The sequence below is a fragment of the Mesocricetus auratus genome, unplaced genomic scaffold (assembly GCF_017639785.1).
Source record: "Mesocricetus auratus isolate SY011 unplaced genomic scaffold, BCM_Maur_2.0 Super-Scaffold_100014, whole genome shotgun sequence".
Lineage (NCBI taxonomy): Eukaryota > Metazoa > Chordata > Mammalia > Rodentia > Cricetidae > Mesocricetus > Mesocricetus auratus.
The window spans coordinates 18,063,269-18,078,827 of record NW_024429197.1 but is presented as its reverse complement, the minus strand read 5'-3'; the positions used below and the strand labels follow the sequence as shown (position 1 = coordinate 18,078,827).

Below are 15,559 nucleotides of genomic sequence, written 5' to 3'. Positions count from 1 at the left end.
CACCAAGTATTTGAAATCATATACTGACACTGAAGCAGTTGGTTACTTAGGCCCCATAACAGGACCAGTCATTTGCTGTCCTTATGTAACATCCTTTTAAACCTGCTCCGGGTCTTTGGCTTACCAATCAACTTTTGTAACCTGAACTTTTCTTTCTATCCAGTCATCTATTGTTTTTTTGTTTGTTTTGTTTTTCCTGACATGGTTTCTTTATGTAGCTTTGGCTGTTGTCCTGGAACTCTGTAGACCATGCTGCCCTTGAACTCACAGAGATCCACCTGCCTCTGCCTCCTGAGTGCTGGGATTAAAGGCATGTGCCATCACTGCCTTATTTATTTGTATATTGTATATTTGTGTATGCATATGCATGTGTGCCACACTATACTTGTATGGTCAGAGGACAATTTATGAGTCAGTTCTCCTTCCACCATGTGACTTCCAGGGATCAAACTCAGGTTGTCAGGGTTGGGAGCAAGTGTCTTTGTTTGTCTTTTTGAGACAGGGTTTGGAGGCTGTCCTGTAACAGCTAGCTCTGTAGACCAGGCTGGCCTCAAATTCACAGAGATCTACCTCCCGAGTGCTGGGATTAAAGGCGTGTGCCACCGCCGCCCTGCTATTTGAACTTTTTTGTGGGCTTTGTTGTCGTCTTCCTTCAAAAAGTAGAGAAGATAATTGGGGAAGACAGACTATTTTTGTTTCATTTTCCTTCAGTAAATGTCCTTGAGGCTAGTACATAAGCAATTAGAAACTTTATCCAAAAAAAAAGTGTCTCTCTTGAGAACTGTGAAGCGTAGATTGTGACACAGGGCCTGCCTGTGCCCTTCTTAATTTTTGGTGACAACGTCTAACTAAAGCCATGCCTTTTCTTCCTTTTTATTTACTTATTGTTTATTGTAGTAACATACATGTGGCATAAAATTTGCATTGGTGTGCAGTCGTCAGTTATCACTGTCAGCTCTGAGTCTCATCACCCTAGGTAGACAAACCTACCCGTGGATGAAGGAAATCACATGTTGTCATCTTTTGTGTCTTGCTCATTTCGTGTGGCATAATATCTTCAAGGTTCACCAAGGCAGTGTGTCAGGATGTCCTTCCTTTTATTTATTTTTAGTAGCATTCTTCTTGTGTTTTTGAACTTTTATTTTAATTATTTTGTAATTGTGTGTACATGTGTGTGTTCGGGTTTTGGGGAGTTGTTTGCTTTGTTTTGATTGATTTTATTATTATCTTACTGTGTTTTGCTGGCACATATGTATGTAAACCATATGAGTACAGTGCCTGCAGAGGCCAAAGGTTTTAAATCTCCCAGGGCTGGGATAACAGACAATGAGGAGCCAGCCATATAAGTATTAGAAAATGAACTTAGGTCTTCTTTTTTTTAATTTAATTTAATTTTTTTAATATTTATTTATTACATATACAGTGAGCCACCATGTGGTTGCTGGGAATTGAACTCAGGACCTCTGGAAGAGCAGTCAGTGCTCTTAACCTCTGAGCCACCTCTCCAGCCCAAACTTAGGTCTTCTGCAAGAGCAATACACACTCTCAACCGTCATGTCTAGCACCCTACCTTTCCCCACTTTTTGATACAGGGTCTCACTGTGTAACCCTGACTGGCCTGAAACTCCACAGAGGTCTCTCTGCCTCTGCTTTCATGGTGCTAGGATTAAAGGCATGCATCCCCCGTTCCTGGCAGTGTCCTTCCTTTTTAAAGTGGGCTTTGCAAATTCATGCAGATATTCTTCCCTTTGATATATTTTGAGTTTGGTTTGGGTTTTGTGTGTGTTTGTGTTTGTTTTTGTTTTCATGTTTGAGGCAGAGTCTTAAGTCCTTGCTGGCTTGGAACTTAACAGTGTAGACCAGGCTGTCTGATTCACAGAGCTCCATCTACTACCTCATGATTGCTGGGATTATAGGCATGAGCCACCTCTGTTTCCTTTACAGCTTGATGATATTTCAGTTGCTCATTTCTGGTCTTTTCTTACCTAGAAATGAAGCTCAAGAAGAGATATATAAAAAGGGGCAGTCGAAAAGAATTTGGGGAGAGCTCTACAAGGTAAGACTTGTGGCATTCACTGAATAGCTCCTTTGACATTATGAGCTTGTAGGCAGTGACTCGGTAAAATAACACTGCTGCTGGCTTCACTCTCCTTACTCGGTGAAGGAACTGTGATGCAGCCTTGTGCATACTACTACATATATACTTGTACATACATACATACTACTACATACATACTTGTACATACATACATACTACTACATACGTACTTGTACATACATACATACTACAGTGTTTGAAAGGATGGTGCCCCACGTGGTTAGTGCTGCATAAGAATTGTAGAGTGTTCGGCCTCACTGTCCCATTCTGTAAATGAGAGCACATGTCTGGGAAGCATTACTACCTTAGCCAGCTTGCCTCACTCTGTGGGGAAGGGAAGAAAGGTTTTGCGTCTACTCCTGAGTACTGACCTACTGCTTTTGAACTGGCTGAGTTTTTGTCTGTGGGGGAATGATATTATTAGGAGTTCCAAGCACAGCAATGTAATTAAACAGACACAATAGGAAACTCGTACATATAACTAGGTAGATTTAATTTTTTGCAAAATACACAAAGCCATCTGTAATACCTAGTACTTATAAATCAGATGGGTTCCCCCCAAGCTAGCTTTTCTATTTGAAATCTGACTAGTTCTGTATGTTCTTGGAATGAAAAGCTTTTGAATTCTGATCAGATGCCACCCACCCAGTCTCCTCACTAGATTCTTTGCAGTTTCCTCTGAATACCCTTTCATTTCTTTGGGCTCCCTTAGCTGTCCCCTTCACTTTGTATATACTGTAACCAACTATTTCTGCCTCTTTGGTTCGCAGGTGATAGACTCATCAGATGTTGTAGTTCAAGTTCTTGATGCTAGAGATCCAATGGGCACTCGTTCCCCACACATCGAAGCTTACTTGAAAAAGGAGAAACCCTGGAAACACCTCATTTTTGTACTCAATAAGTGTGATCTTGTTCCAACTTGGGCAACAGTAAGTTCAGCTTGTGACCTAAAACCCATTGCAGAGGCCACTGAGACAAACCTTTGACTGCACATCAGTGCGTAGGTTCTCAACACAGTATTAAAGTGTCCCACTCTTGGCATTGTAGTCACTAGCATTCCTTTTGAAAAGAGGGCTAATGTGTGCACTAGTGGTGGGCAGAGCCACCGTCTATCTTCCGGCTGGGGGCAGCTGCCAGGCACTAACTGCATTCCGTTCATTGCATTTAGTCATGATAGCTTTTTTGGAATATTGTTTTACAGTCAGCTATTAGACGAAAGACAAAGCTCTAACTGTCATACTTGAAAGGACATCTCAAAGAATTATAGCTGTTGCTTCCCTTAGGCAACACTATTTGAAGCCATCCGGTAATTCCAACTCATATTCTTCCGGCTATTGTAAACAAACAAGCCATAATTTACCAGCATGTTTTCTTCTCCCCTTTAGAAACGATGGGTTGCTGTGCTTTCCCGGGACTACCCAACACTTGCCTTCCATGCGAGTCTCACCAACCCCTTTGGAAAAGGAGCTTTCATTCAGTTGCTGCGGCAGTTTGGGAAGGTAGGGAGGCTGCTTCTGCTGGTATAATGAGGTTGCGTTTATAGGAGGGGCTGTCTTGTGGGTCCAGAGTTGCTAACTTCAGGTTAGCAACTGGGAGGTTGAGGCACGAGGATCAAAAGTTTGAAGCTTGAAATCGGTCTCAAAATCTGTCTCGCTGTTTTCTAGAGGTATAAAAATCCACAGGCCCATTGGGTAGTGGTGGCACATGCCTTTGATCACAGCACCCTGGAGGCAGAGGAAGGTGGATCTCTGGAGTTCCAGACCAGCCTGGTCTACAAGAGCTAGTTCCAGGACAGCCTCCAAAGCCACAGAGAAATCCTATCGAAAAAACAAAAAAATTCACAGGCCCTCGAGTATGAGGCATCTGAAATGATTTCTCATTTCTCTTTTGCCTTTATTTCTCTTTTTTTTTTTTTTTTGGTTTGTACGAGCCAGGGTTTCTCTGTATTGTTTTGGAGGCTGTCAGTCCAGCCCAGCCTTGAACTCACAGCGATCTGCCTGTCTCTGCCTCCCGAGTGCTGGGATTAAAGGCGTGCTCCACCACCCCCCGGCTTGCCATTATTTCTGCCATATCCCTGGCACCTAGTGGTTCAGCCTTTGCCAGAGGATAGATGCCCAACCCCACACTCTGTGATTCCCCATCACTTCAGTGATATTCTGGAACCAGATCCCCCCTCTTTCTGCCTGGCTCTAACAAAAGACACAACTTCTGTACCACCCTTCTTCATTTCCTAGAGCAATTTTTGACTCTTAGCCATCATTTCTGGTATTTCCTACATGCTGTTAGTACATACTTAATGATTTATTTCATGATTTCCCCCATAGTTTTATATAATTATTAAATGTTTCCTTCTTTAGAAACTTAGGGCTAGGATTTTTTTTGGTGTGTGTGTGTGTGTGTGTGTGTGTGTGTGTGTGTGTGTGTGTGTGTGTGTGTGTGTGTGTGTGTGTTTGGACCCAGAACTTTGAACATGCTAATAAGTACTTATTACTACTAAGCTGCAAGCTCAGTTAGAAGTAGTGCTTGTGCATGTTGACTCAATCTCTGTCTGTCTCTCTCTGTTTGTCTCTCTTTCTCTCTCATTTTTTTTAGGGGGAAGGGATGTACCTTGTGGTGTTCTGAGACCAGATCTTGTGGGGTCCAGGCTGGCTACTGTACAGCCAAAACTGGCTGGAATTTGCAGCAGTCTTCCTCAGTCAGCCTTCTATTGTCTCCTGACACTGAGCACATTTAGGTTACTTTGTTCATCTCCCTACATACACCTTTCACTCCCTCTGTCTCCTCTGTACTACGGACAGCAGTGTGGTGTTGCTGAGTCTAGCCAGTGAACCTGTAACGGTGGCCACACCCCTTTGGGCATGGCTTCAGGCAGATGGAAGTAGAAAGAGGGACTCTTGAGGTGCGGTTCCTGTTTGCAAGGTCTTTCTGGTGGGTCAGCCGATCTGTTAGGAAGGGCAGAGAAACACTCCTGTGGTTTTTTGTATTTTTCTGTGTAAGTGTTCCCTAATAAATTCCCATTTATCATTTATCTTTGGTCCAGTGAAGTCTTTACACCCACGCCTTCGGTGATGGGCTGATTTTTTTTTTAATTTGGTGTTCACGGTATTGTGACTGAAATGCCATTTATAGCAGTCCAGTCAGGGTGCTGTTGCTACAGTTGTTTGCTAGAGGTGTTTGTCTCCTCTTCTGTTAATTTTCTGTTATTTCCTGTATGTTTAACATGTGGGCAGACACCGGATAGAGAGAGTATTTGGGTAAGTCGGTAGTTCATTTTGCAGCCAGCCTTCTCATGGGAACTGACTGTTACCAGCCTGTGGTCTGCCTTTAAGTACTATTCTGGGCACAGTGGCACAAGCTTGTAATCTCAGCTGCTCTAAGACAGGAACCGCCCCTCACCACCCCCAAAAAATCACTTTAGCTCAGGAGTTTGAAACCAACCTGGACAATATAGAACTGGTATCAAACTGAAAGCAAAAGTCTCCACAGCCTTCATAGACTCTTGTGTCTCTTTTGGTATGCTGGAAGCTAGATTGTTGAATGACAGATTTCACTGAAGGGTAGTATTAACTAGGGACACAGGCATTTTCCTTGGGTTTGTGACTATATCCAGAAGGGAGTCTTCCAGTTTCTAGATTTAGGAGTCCTAGGGCAGCAGAGTGCTAGAGGGCTGGTCTTTTAGTCTGATGGTTTGACATGGTTAGACCTGAACACTCGCCTTTTTCTGCTGCTGCAGCCAAGGCTGTGCTTAGACATTCTTGTCTCCGGTGGGGATCTGTCAGTCCCTTCCCTGGAGATGCACTGAGAAGAGGAAGTGTGCAAGCTGCCTCTTTCCGTTTTTTTTGTTTGTTTGTTTTTTTGGTTTTTTTTGGTTTTTTGGTTTTTTCGAGACAGGGTTTCTCTGTGGCTTTGGAGGCTGTCCTGGAACTCGCTTGGTAGACCATGCTGGTCTCGAACTCACAGAGATCCACCTGCCTCTGCCTCCCGAGTGCTGGGATTAAAGGTGTGCGCCACCAACGCCCGGCTCTCTTTCCGGTTTTGATCTACATGCTGTTAACCTAAAGCAAGGATGTTTTGCATGAGTGTTTGAGGACATGGCTCACTCATGACATGTAAATACACGTGTGTCTCACTCGCTCGGGCTGTGTAGCTGGCTTGTGTTTAGGCTTCACATCAAATTGTGTTTGTTCTGCTGTAGTACCTAGTCTTCCATTAACCAAGTAACACAGTCTAACCTAAGGGGGTTTTATGGCTGCATATATGTGATGGGTATCCTTTCTTTTCTTTCCACAGTTGCACACAGACAAGAAACAAATCAGTGTTGGGTTTATTGGCTATCCAAATGTGGGCAAGAGCTCTGTGATAAACACATTACGATCCAAGAAAGTTTGCAATGTGGCCCCCATCGCAGGAGAAACAAAGGTGCGTATGGATTCTGTCTCCATTTTATTTCTGTGGAAACTTGACTGTTTCAGATATGGAGATCTTTCTTCTGTCTCTCCTTCCCTTTCTCCTGTCCTGTTCCTTTCTTTAACAGTACTGGGGATCAGACCCAGGACACCACAGTCATATTGGGCAAGTGTTCTGTAGTGAATCTCGGTACCCAGTCCCTGTCTGCTCTCAAGACAGAGCATGCGTTGTATGCTACTAGGTGGCTGTGGTGTGATTTGGTTGATGTCCTTCATATTTAAGTCTTGTGTAAATTGCCACTCCAACCTTTTTTTATTTATTTTTATATTTATTTTATGTTTATAAGTGTTTGGCCTGCGTGTATATATACATGTTCACTGTGTGCATGTCTTTTGCCACCAGAGGCCAGAGAAGGCACCAAATCCCCTAGAACTAGAGTTATTGACAGTTGTGAACTGCCATGTGGATGCTGGGAACTGAACCTAGATCCTCTACAAGAGCAGCAAATGCTCCAAACCATAGAGCCATCATCCTTCCAGCCCCTAACTCCAACCTATTGCTTTGATAAAACCAACTCAAGAATATTTGGTGTCTGGGTTAAAAAGGAACAAAAACTTTGTCTTTAGGTAGGTTCTGGTATTTAGGTAGATTCTGGTTAGTATCAAAGAGCCTAACAGTTCTGTGCTTCTGAGCACTTTTAAGACTTGGAGAGGTTCACTGGTATGTTTGCACAATACTGAATGGAAATCCTGCCCCTGCCTTATTCTTGGACTGTTAGTGATGGAACTCTAGTTTGTGCATGGTGGGAGTGTATGGTGCTTGGCTTAAGTAAAGGATAGAATCTGGCCCAATTTTTTAAGCAGATTGCTTTTCTTCGGCCCTCCCTTCTCCCCTATCTAACTTAATGCTATAACATCACAGATTAGTGAAGTTAAGCTTCCAGTATTTGACTCTGGCAACACTTAGAATTTTCTGTCTGCAGGTCTGGCAATATATTACCTTGATGCGTCGTATATTCCTGATTGACTGTCCTGGTGTGGTTTACCCCTCTGAGGACTCAGAGACCGACATAGTGCTCAAAGGAGTGGTGGGTATTTGGTCTTAACAATTCTGATTTCATTTGGGGGGAGCCCTGAGATCCTTTGCCACTCCTCATTCAAGAGGCAATATGGTGTCAGCCTATCTAACCAAATGAAGATATGTGATGTTGAACAGAGCGGCTTCCTTCCCACTCAGCCTGCCTCAGGAGGTTGAGGGGCCGTGGGCATATCTGGTCAGTGTCATCCTACAACAGCATGTAGTTTCCACATGGAATCCAAAGGGAAGCAGGGCTTGTTTATGCTTAGTGATAATTCATCTTTGTGGGTTTATGGATTGAGTCATCTTGGAACCCACTCATTTCCTCACTTGTTTTTGAATATGACTGAAAACTTTAATGATTCCCCTTAACCATAACCATGCTTCTAGCATACATCCTTGGCACATTCCTCCCCTTCCTTCTGTAATTCTCGGATTATTTTTTGTCTTCTGGGTTCTGGAATTTGCAGCACTTTAACCATTCCTGCCAATGGATAACACAAAGCATCCCAGCTGCCTTTGGAGGCCACAGTCAGTTTGTGGTAAAGCAGGCTTAGAGTTGATCTCTGGCCGCCATGGCTGTGCTTAGCTCTCAGTGATGCTCCTGGCTCCTGCCTCGCTGTGTCCACTTCACTTTATAGAGATCACCGTGTTTTCCTGTCTCTAGAAGAGTCCAACAAAGCATCACTCTTCCTCTCTAGGTCCAAGTTGAAAAAATTAAGGCTCCTCAAGACCATATTGGTGCTGTTCTTGAACGAGCAAAGCCAGAATATATCAGCAAAACGTACAAGATTGACTCCTGGGAGAATGCTGAGGACTTTCTTGAGAAGCTAGCTTTCCGCACTGGGAAGTTACTGAAGGTGAGCTGGTGTCTTTGGGGATTGGCACTGGGACACACACATCTGCCATCAGGAGAACAGTAGGAACTGTGTCAGCTAGATGCTGATGAGTGGCCAGGATGGCTGAACTGGCCCTTGTGGGGACATATGTTTACTCTTTGGGTTTAATTGGGAGTCTCTTCTGTCTTGCAGGGTGGAGAGCCTGACTTGCAGACTGTGGGTAAGATGGTTCTCAATGACTGGCAGAGAGGCCGGATCCCTTTTTTTGTCAAGCCACCCAATGCAGAGCCACCGACAGCTCCCCAGGTAAGAACGTGGGTTCAGATGACCCTGATGAGGTGTGACTTTGGTTGTCTCCCTTGGTGGAGCACCATCGTCCTCTCCGCTCTGTGTGTATCATCTCAGGGAGTCGTTGTGCAGACTTGTTGAGCAGCATTGAAACAAGTAAGCAGAAATAAGACAAAAGAGTGAGTACAGAGTCAGGCGGTGGTGGCGCACGCCTTTAATCCCAGCACTTGGGAGGCAGAGGCAGGCGGATCTCTGTGAGTTCGAGGCCAGCCTGGTCTACAGAGCAAGTGCCAGGATAGGCTCCAAAGCTACAGAGAGAAACCCTTAAAAAAAAAAAAAGATCTGGGACTGGAAGAAGACATTAATATTTGTTAAATGTCTGCCTTCTGTGGGAGCATGGGTATTGCCAAAGTTCGTTCATGAAGAAATCTTTATTGATACCAGCCAGGGCCACAGGGAACAAAGGAGTAAATAAGGAGCCCTTGCCCTACAGAAAGCTGAGCGCAAACGGGAAGGGGGCCCTAGAGATGGTGATGTTTTGGCCAGGAAGTGTTGGGCTTGGAACCAAGCTGAGACATGAGCAGGAAGTTCTCTGCTGCCCCAGAGCTCTTCCCTTGACAGTAGCCTGGCCTATGGCTCAATCTTAGCACTTGACTTTCGTGTTTCTAGGGCCCTTTTCAGAACTCAACAAGTCTCTGGAAGTGATGGCTTTAGGTTTTGTTTCATAGTTCCTCTTGGGAATACCTCTTAGCTGAACCAAGATCTTTCCATTTGAGTATTTTTCTCCAGCATTAAAAACTCTGCTTGCCTGAGATCAGTATTATCTGGCTTTCCTCACTCTTCTCTCAGAAACCACAGCCAACCAATCACAGTAGTTTCCCTCTCTCTCTGCCCTGTAAGTGATGTCATTCATTCATCCAACATATTCATTCAGCAATCAGGGTAGGGCTCCTAGCACTCTGGGTACCAGAGGGGCTTCAGTGTAAAGCAGGCGGGACCCTCCTCTGATGTCCTTAGATTTTAGTGGTAGGAGTGGAGTTCAGGTGTGTAAGTACATGTATGTGGTGGATGGCAAGTATGTACTGTTTTTCCACTCCACTTCTGCAGTTCTCTGCCTCTATTGAGGCTCTGATTTTAACTTCTGGAATTAGTGAAGCCCCACAAGTCAAGGATGTGGAGCCCCACAGGCTGCCAACTACAGTTCAGGGCTCTGAGGTGTGATTTGCTAGAGGAATAACTTGACTCAGGAAAGTACTTATTCTGTGATTACTGGCTCATTGCAAAGGCTAAAGGTCAGAAGAGCCCAATGGAAGCCATGCCTAGGCCAGGTGGAGAGGCAGTAGTACCTTGTGATCTTGAGCTGGATGGGCACATCAGTGTCTTCACCATCCTAAAGGAATTTTTCATTATGTAGATGAATCAGTGGCTATAGGTGATTCAGCTCAGTCTCTAGCCCCTCTCCTCTCCCTAGAGGCTAGAGGTGGGACTATGAGTGTTGCCTGAGTCTTTGTGGTGCCTGAGTCCTTCCCATTCAAGTGTGCTATAAAGGCATTCTCAGGGACACCAGATACAAGAAGACATACATCCCTCAAAAGCATTCTGAGGGTTTAGGTGCTCTTTGCCAAGAACATGCTTTTTCTGTTTTTTTTTTTTTTTTTTTTTTTTTTTTACTTTGTTTTTAATGCTTGAATACAGCCAGGTATTCAGAGTTGTGTACTGTGAGGATTGGACCAGGATGAGTGTTGAAGGGGTCAGAGGAGGACTTGTGAGTGGAGGTTAGGGAAGGCTTCTGAGGGGGCGGCACCTTAGCAGAGATCTGCAGTACAGTCCCCTACTTCATGTTTCTCCCTTTTTTTTAAGTTCCCTCTCCTTTTCCTGAAGGATTTTGAAAACTAGAAATTTCCATATGTGATGGCTCATGCCTTTAATCCCAGCACTTAGGAGGCAGAGGCAGGGGAATTTCAAGACCAACCTGGTCTGCAGAGCTACTTCCAGGACAGCCAGGGCTACACAGAGAAACCCTGTCTTGAAAGAAAAAGGAAATATAGAAATCACCTCACTGCAGAGTGTACACACTTTTAAAATCTCTGTGTGTCCTCATGCATGTGCTTGTGGACACACACACACCATGGTGTACATGTGGGGATCCAAGAACAACTTTGGGGAATTGCTTCTTGCCCCTCACCATGAGGATTCTGGGCATTGAAGTCAGGTTGGCCAGCAAGTGCCTTCACCTGCTAAGCCAACCTGCCAGCGCAAAACATACAGATTTTTGTACATTTCCTCTATTTCATGGTTTGTGGACTTGCTTAGCATTTTACCCAGCCACTTTTGACTTTGGAGAGCCATTATATAAGTCTAGGTAACAGGGATAAAATGACCCACATGAGAAATGCTGTAGAAAGCTTGGCACATCCTGTCTGTGTGTGGATGCCCAAAACAGACCAGTCACCTCGATGTCTCTAGACTCATTGCACACTCTGAGTTCTGGCTGGGCATGACTCTTTGAAAAGATGCCTCCTCACATCTCCGTATACTTCCTGGCCCTCATTTAACCTGGCTTCCACTTCCGTGGACTTGTGTCTTCCATTCTTCTAGGGGCCTCCCTTTTCTGATGCCCTCAGGAGGACACTCACTAGTTAGTTGGCTTCACTGGGCTGGTACCTTTCCTCCAGAACCACAGCTCTGTCCCTTTGATACTTTCTGGTGTTGGCTGCTGTGTTGAGTTGTGTAGGCTCAGAGTAGATGTGATGATGCAGTTCAGATGTGATGTTCTCCCTTTGTTTAGATCTGAGAGGTGGGTAGGAATGAAAGTGTGGGTTTCCTTGTTTGGTTCTATTTGTCTCCTCTAATACCTCTTTTGGTCCTCACTAGCTTCCATCTTCCTCACCATTGGAAGTTCCCACAGAAACAACCGAGACCAACCCAGAAGAGGAAATCTCGGAAGCCATAGTTGACAAGTCAGAATCTATCATTGAAAAGGAGCCAGAAGTAGACCGTTCCCAGGATTCAAACTCAGAGATGCAACAGATCCTTGCACGCGTTCGCCAGAACTTCGGCAAAATCAATGTGGGGCCTCAGTTTTCTGCGGATGACCTGGTTCCTGTGGAGCTGTCGGACATGGAGGAAGACCTGGAAAGCCTTTCAGCAGAGGAGGAGGAGCAGGAACAGGAGCAGCCAGGAGAGGAGGCTGAGGAGGCGCCTTCCCAGGACTCTCAGGAAGAACCTGTGGGAAAGGACACCAAAGCTGTGATTAGAGCCTTAGATGAAAAGATCGCCAAGTACCAGAAGTTCCTCAATAAAGCCAAAGCTAAGAAGTTCTCAGCCGTCAGGTCAGATCATCATCTTCTTTCTTTCTTCCTCTTCTTCTCCCTTCCTTCCTTCCTCTTTTCTCTTTCTTCCTCCTCTTCCTTCTTTCTTCTTCCTAGTTAGCTTATTTGTTCCTTCCTCACTTGTCGTGAACATTGACTTTGGAACTAGAGTTTTAAGGTACTTAGGGTAGAATCTAGGGCCTGTGTCTGCCAGGCAAGTGCTCTACCACTTAGCTGTAATTCTAATCTGAATAGTATTTTTCTAGGAGCTAGGAGTGGTTGGTTTAGAAAGCAAACAGAAAAAAGCAAGCTGTAATTTGTCATCTTTGGCCACCTAAACTACAAGAACCTTGGTTATCTAATATTTTAACTCAGGAGCTATACGAACTGCTGGGCACTGGCTCTATCAACCAGCGATGACAAACATGGTGGAATTTCTTTTTAAGAGTTGGCACCTTGGCCAGGCGTTGGTAGCGCATGCCTTTAATCCCAGCACTCGGGAGGCAGAGGCAGGCGGATCTCTGTGAGTTCGAGGCCAGCCTGGACTACCAAGTGAGTTCCAGGACAGCCTCCAAAGCCACAGAGAAACCCTGTCTCGAAAAAAACCAAAAAAAAAAAGAGTTGGCACCTTGCTGGGCGGTGGTGGCGCACGCCTTTAATCCCAGCACTTGGGAGGCAGAGGCAGGTGGATCTCTGAGGTCAAGACCAGCCTGGTCTTCAACAGCTAGTTCCCAGGACAGCCTCCAAAACAATACAGAGAAACCCTGTCTCGAAAAACCAAAAAAAAAAAAAAGAAAAAAAAGAAAAAAAAAAAGACTTGGTACCTCTCCAGGTTGGTTTGTTTAGAACAGCTAAAAGGGAGTGATGGGCTGCTTTGTGACTTTGCTTTTATTTTTCAGAATATCCAAGGACTTAAGTGAAAAGGTTTTTGCAAAATATGAAGAAGAGAAGAAAACATCTGCAAAAATCAGTGATGCAGGTGAGGTCGATTTTGAACCATTTAGACATGTTTTTTAACTTTAAGATAATTTCTTCCATCCAGGCAGATACTAGGCGTCTGGTTTCATATTCTACTTACCATGTGAATTGGACTCTCCACTTGAAATTCTGTACATTTGTTAAGATCAAAGTTGTTAGCTTGGGAATACTGCTTTTCAAAAGTGCATATTACAGGCAGTGGTGGTACATACCTTTAATCCCAGCACTCAGAAGACAGAAGCAGGCAGGTCTTCAAGACTAGCCTGGTGTACAAAGTGAGTTCTAAGGCACCCAGAGATGTTACACAGAAAAATCCTGTCTCAAAAAAAGTGAGGGGGGGGAGGGAGGGAGGTAGATAGAGAGAGAGGTGGTGGTGCATGAATTTAATCCCAGCACCAGAGGCAAGCAGATCTCTGAGTTAGAGGCCAGCCTGGTTTATAGAGCACGTTGTTCCAGGACAGCTATGGTTACACAAAGAAACCCTATCTCAAAAAAGTGTATATTAATAACTTCACAGTGGAAGAGAAGAGTCTGCAGACAAACTTGGGCAGGAGGTCTTAGTTACCATTGCTATAATAAAGCACGTGACCAAAGCAACTAGCAGAAGAAAGTACTTAGTTGGGGCCTACAGTTCCAGAGGGATAGGAATCCATCATGGAAGGGAGCATGGCACTTACTGGAGTAACAGCTGAGAACTCACATCCCAGTCCACAGTCAGGAACCAGATAGCATGTTGAGGATGGCTGGAGACTTCTTAGCCTTAGAGCCCACCTCTGTGACACACGTCACCATTTTCAAGCTGTTCCACCAATGGGGACCAAGGATTCAAACATTATGAGCCTATGGGAGCCGTTCTCATTCAAGCCATCCCAGATGTTTCATAAACTTATTGATAGTTTTTGAGTGATGCAAGTCAGACCCCACTGAGCTCCTGGCCTCCTGCTGTAACTTTGCTTCTCTCTGCCTCCTTACACAGGGCTTGTTCCCACTGTAGTCTTGCACAGGTTTTGAGGTGTGGTCTCTATGTTTGTTTGTTTTTGTTTTTCGAGACAGGGTTTTGTAACAATCTTTCTTCCCACCAGCCTGGTCCCAGTGCCACATCAACCTCAAATAACACACAGAGACTCTGTTAGTTACAATGCTGTCGGCCAGTGTCCAAGGCTTCTCATTGGCTAGTTCTGTCTTAAGTATTAATATTTCTATAAGGACTTAATCTTTCTGAGGTTGGCATCCTGATATGTCTTCTTCCCCGGGATCACATGGCGACTCTCCACTCTTGACTACATTTCCCAGAATTCTCCACTCCTAGTCCCACCTATCTTGCTTCCCTGTTGGCCAACAGTGCTTTATTCATTAACAAGTAAGAGAGACACATACACAGAACAACTCAGGGTTTCTCTGTGGCTTTGGAGGCTGTTCTGGAACTAGCTCTTGTAGACCAGGCTGGTCTCGAACTCACAGAGATCCGCCTGCCTCTGCATCCCTGACTGCTGGGATTAAAGGCGTGCACCACGACCGCCAGGCTGCAGTCTCTATTTTAAATCTCCTCTGTGTTTTACATATCATTTGTATCCAGCACCCACCAAAAAGGGAAGGAAGCGGAATGCACAGATGGAAGACGGACCCTCAAATAAAACCCAGAGGATGCTGACGTGTAAGGAAGTAAGTATCCTGCTTCTTTTAGTGAGGCAGGGGTGTTGTGGCACATTCCCACATGCCCACCATGCCTTTAGTCCAGCACTGGGAGGCAAAGGTAGGCGCAGCTCTGAGTGTGAGGTCAGCCTGATCTACACAGTGAGTCTTGGGACAACCAGAGCTGCATAGTGAAACCCTGTCACGGGGAAGAAACAACACAAAAATAGTAGAAGCTCGCTTTGAGGTTTGTTTTCTACATTTATTTCGTGTACATGCATGCGTGCAGGCCTCTCATGACGTGAGCACCTGCAGATGAGAGGACAAGGTGTCAGCAGGTTCTCTCCATCACATGGTCCTGAGGATGGAGCTGAGGCCGCCCCTGAGCCACCCCTTTGGCTCTTTAATTTTAATCTTTCCTTTGAGACTGGGTTTGCAGTCCCTGATTTTCCTCACACTCGGGAAGTCCCCTTATCTTTGTCTCAAGTGCTGATATTACAGTTGTAAGTTAGCATACCCAATGGGTCCAGTTCCCAAGACCCATTCTTTCTGAAACAAGAGTTTAGAGCTGAGAGTCCTAGGAACCCCACTTTTTAGTGACCTGATGTAAATTAATTTGGGTCAAGAAATGGCCCTCTACATAAAGGTCCTTGAGTCTGAGTCTTGGTTTCAGGAATTCTATTACCATCTTCAAAGCTGTGTCCTGTTGACCAGGAGAATTGGGTGGTCTTGTCTGGTTCCAGGGAGGTGACATACAAAGAGTACAGCTGATGAGGCAGGCAGATAACTGCCCCCTGGCAAGGACAGCTCTGCAGAACTGAAACAGACCCCCTGGGGAGAGGGGTGAGGGCTGGGCCCAGTGAGAGTCTGCTGCTGGTCATCAGGTCTGAGGTGGATCCGCCCAGCCTTGCCTCCATTGCTGTGGTAGC

The 15,559-nt window shown here is 45.1% G+C and overlaps 1 protein-coding gene across 1 annotated transcript in view; it reads left to right on the top strand.

Annotated features, from left to right (window-relative positions):
• The window catches only part of Gnl2 (G protein nucleolar 2), a 30,910-nt gene that overhangs the window by 15,070 nt on the left and 281 nt on the right, over positions 1–15,559 (top strand). Inside the window, exons 6-15 of the mRNA XM_005084367.4 lie at positions 1,990–2,056; positions 2,869–3,027; positions 3,484–3,597; positions 6,389–6,517; positions 7,488–7,592; positions 8,284–8,442; positions 8,614–8,727; positions 11,584–12,041; positions 12,920–12,999; positions 14,575–14,660. Of these exons, the coding sequence (XP_005084424.1) occupies positions 1,990–2,056; positions 2,869–3,027; positions 3,484–3,597; positions 6,389–6,517; positions 7,488–7,592; positions 8,284–8,442; positions 8,614–8,727; positions 11,584–12,041; positions 12,920–12,999; positions 14,575–14,660 (1,471 nt within the window). The remainder of the gene's footprint in view (positions 1–1,989; positions 2,057–2,868; positions 3,028–3,483; positions 3,598–6,388; positions 6,518–7,487; positions 7,593–8,283; positions 8,443–8,613; positions 8,728–11,583; positions 12,042–12,919; positions 13,000–14,574; positions 14,661–15,559) is intronic.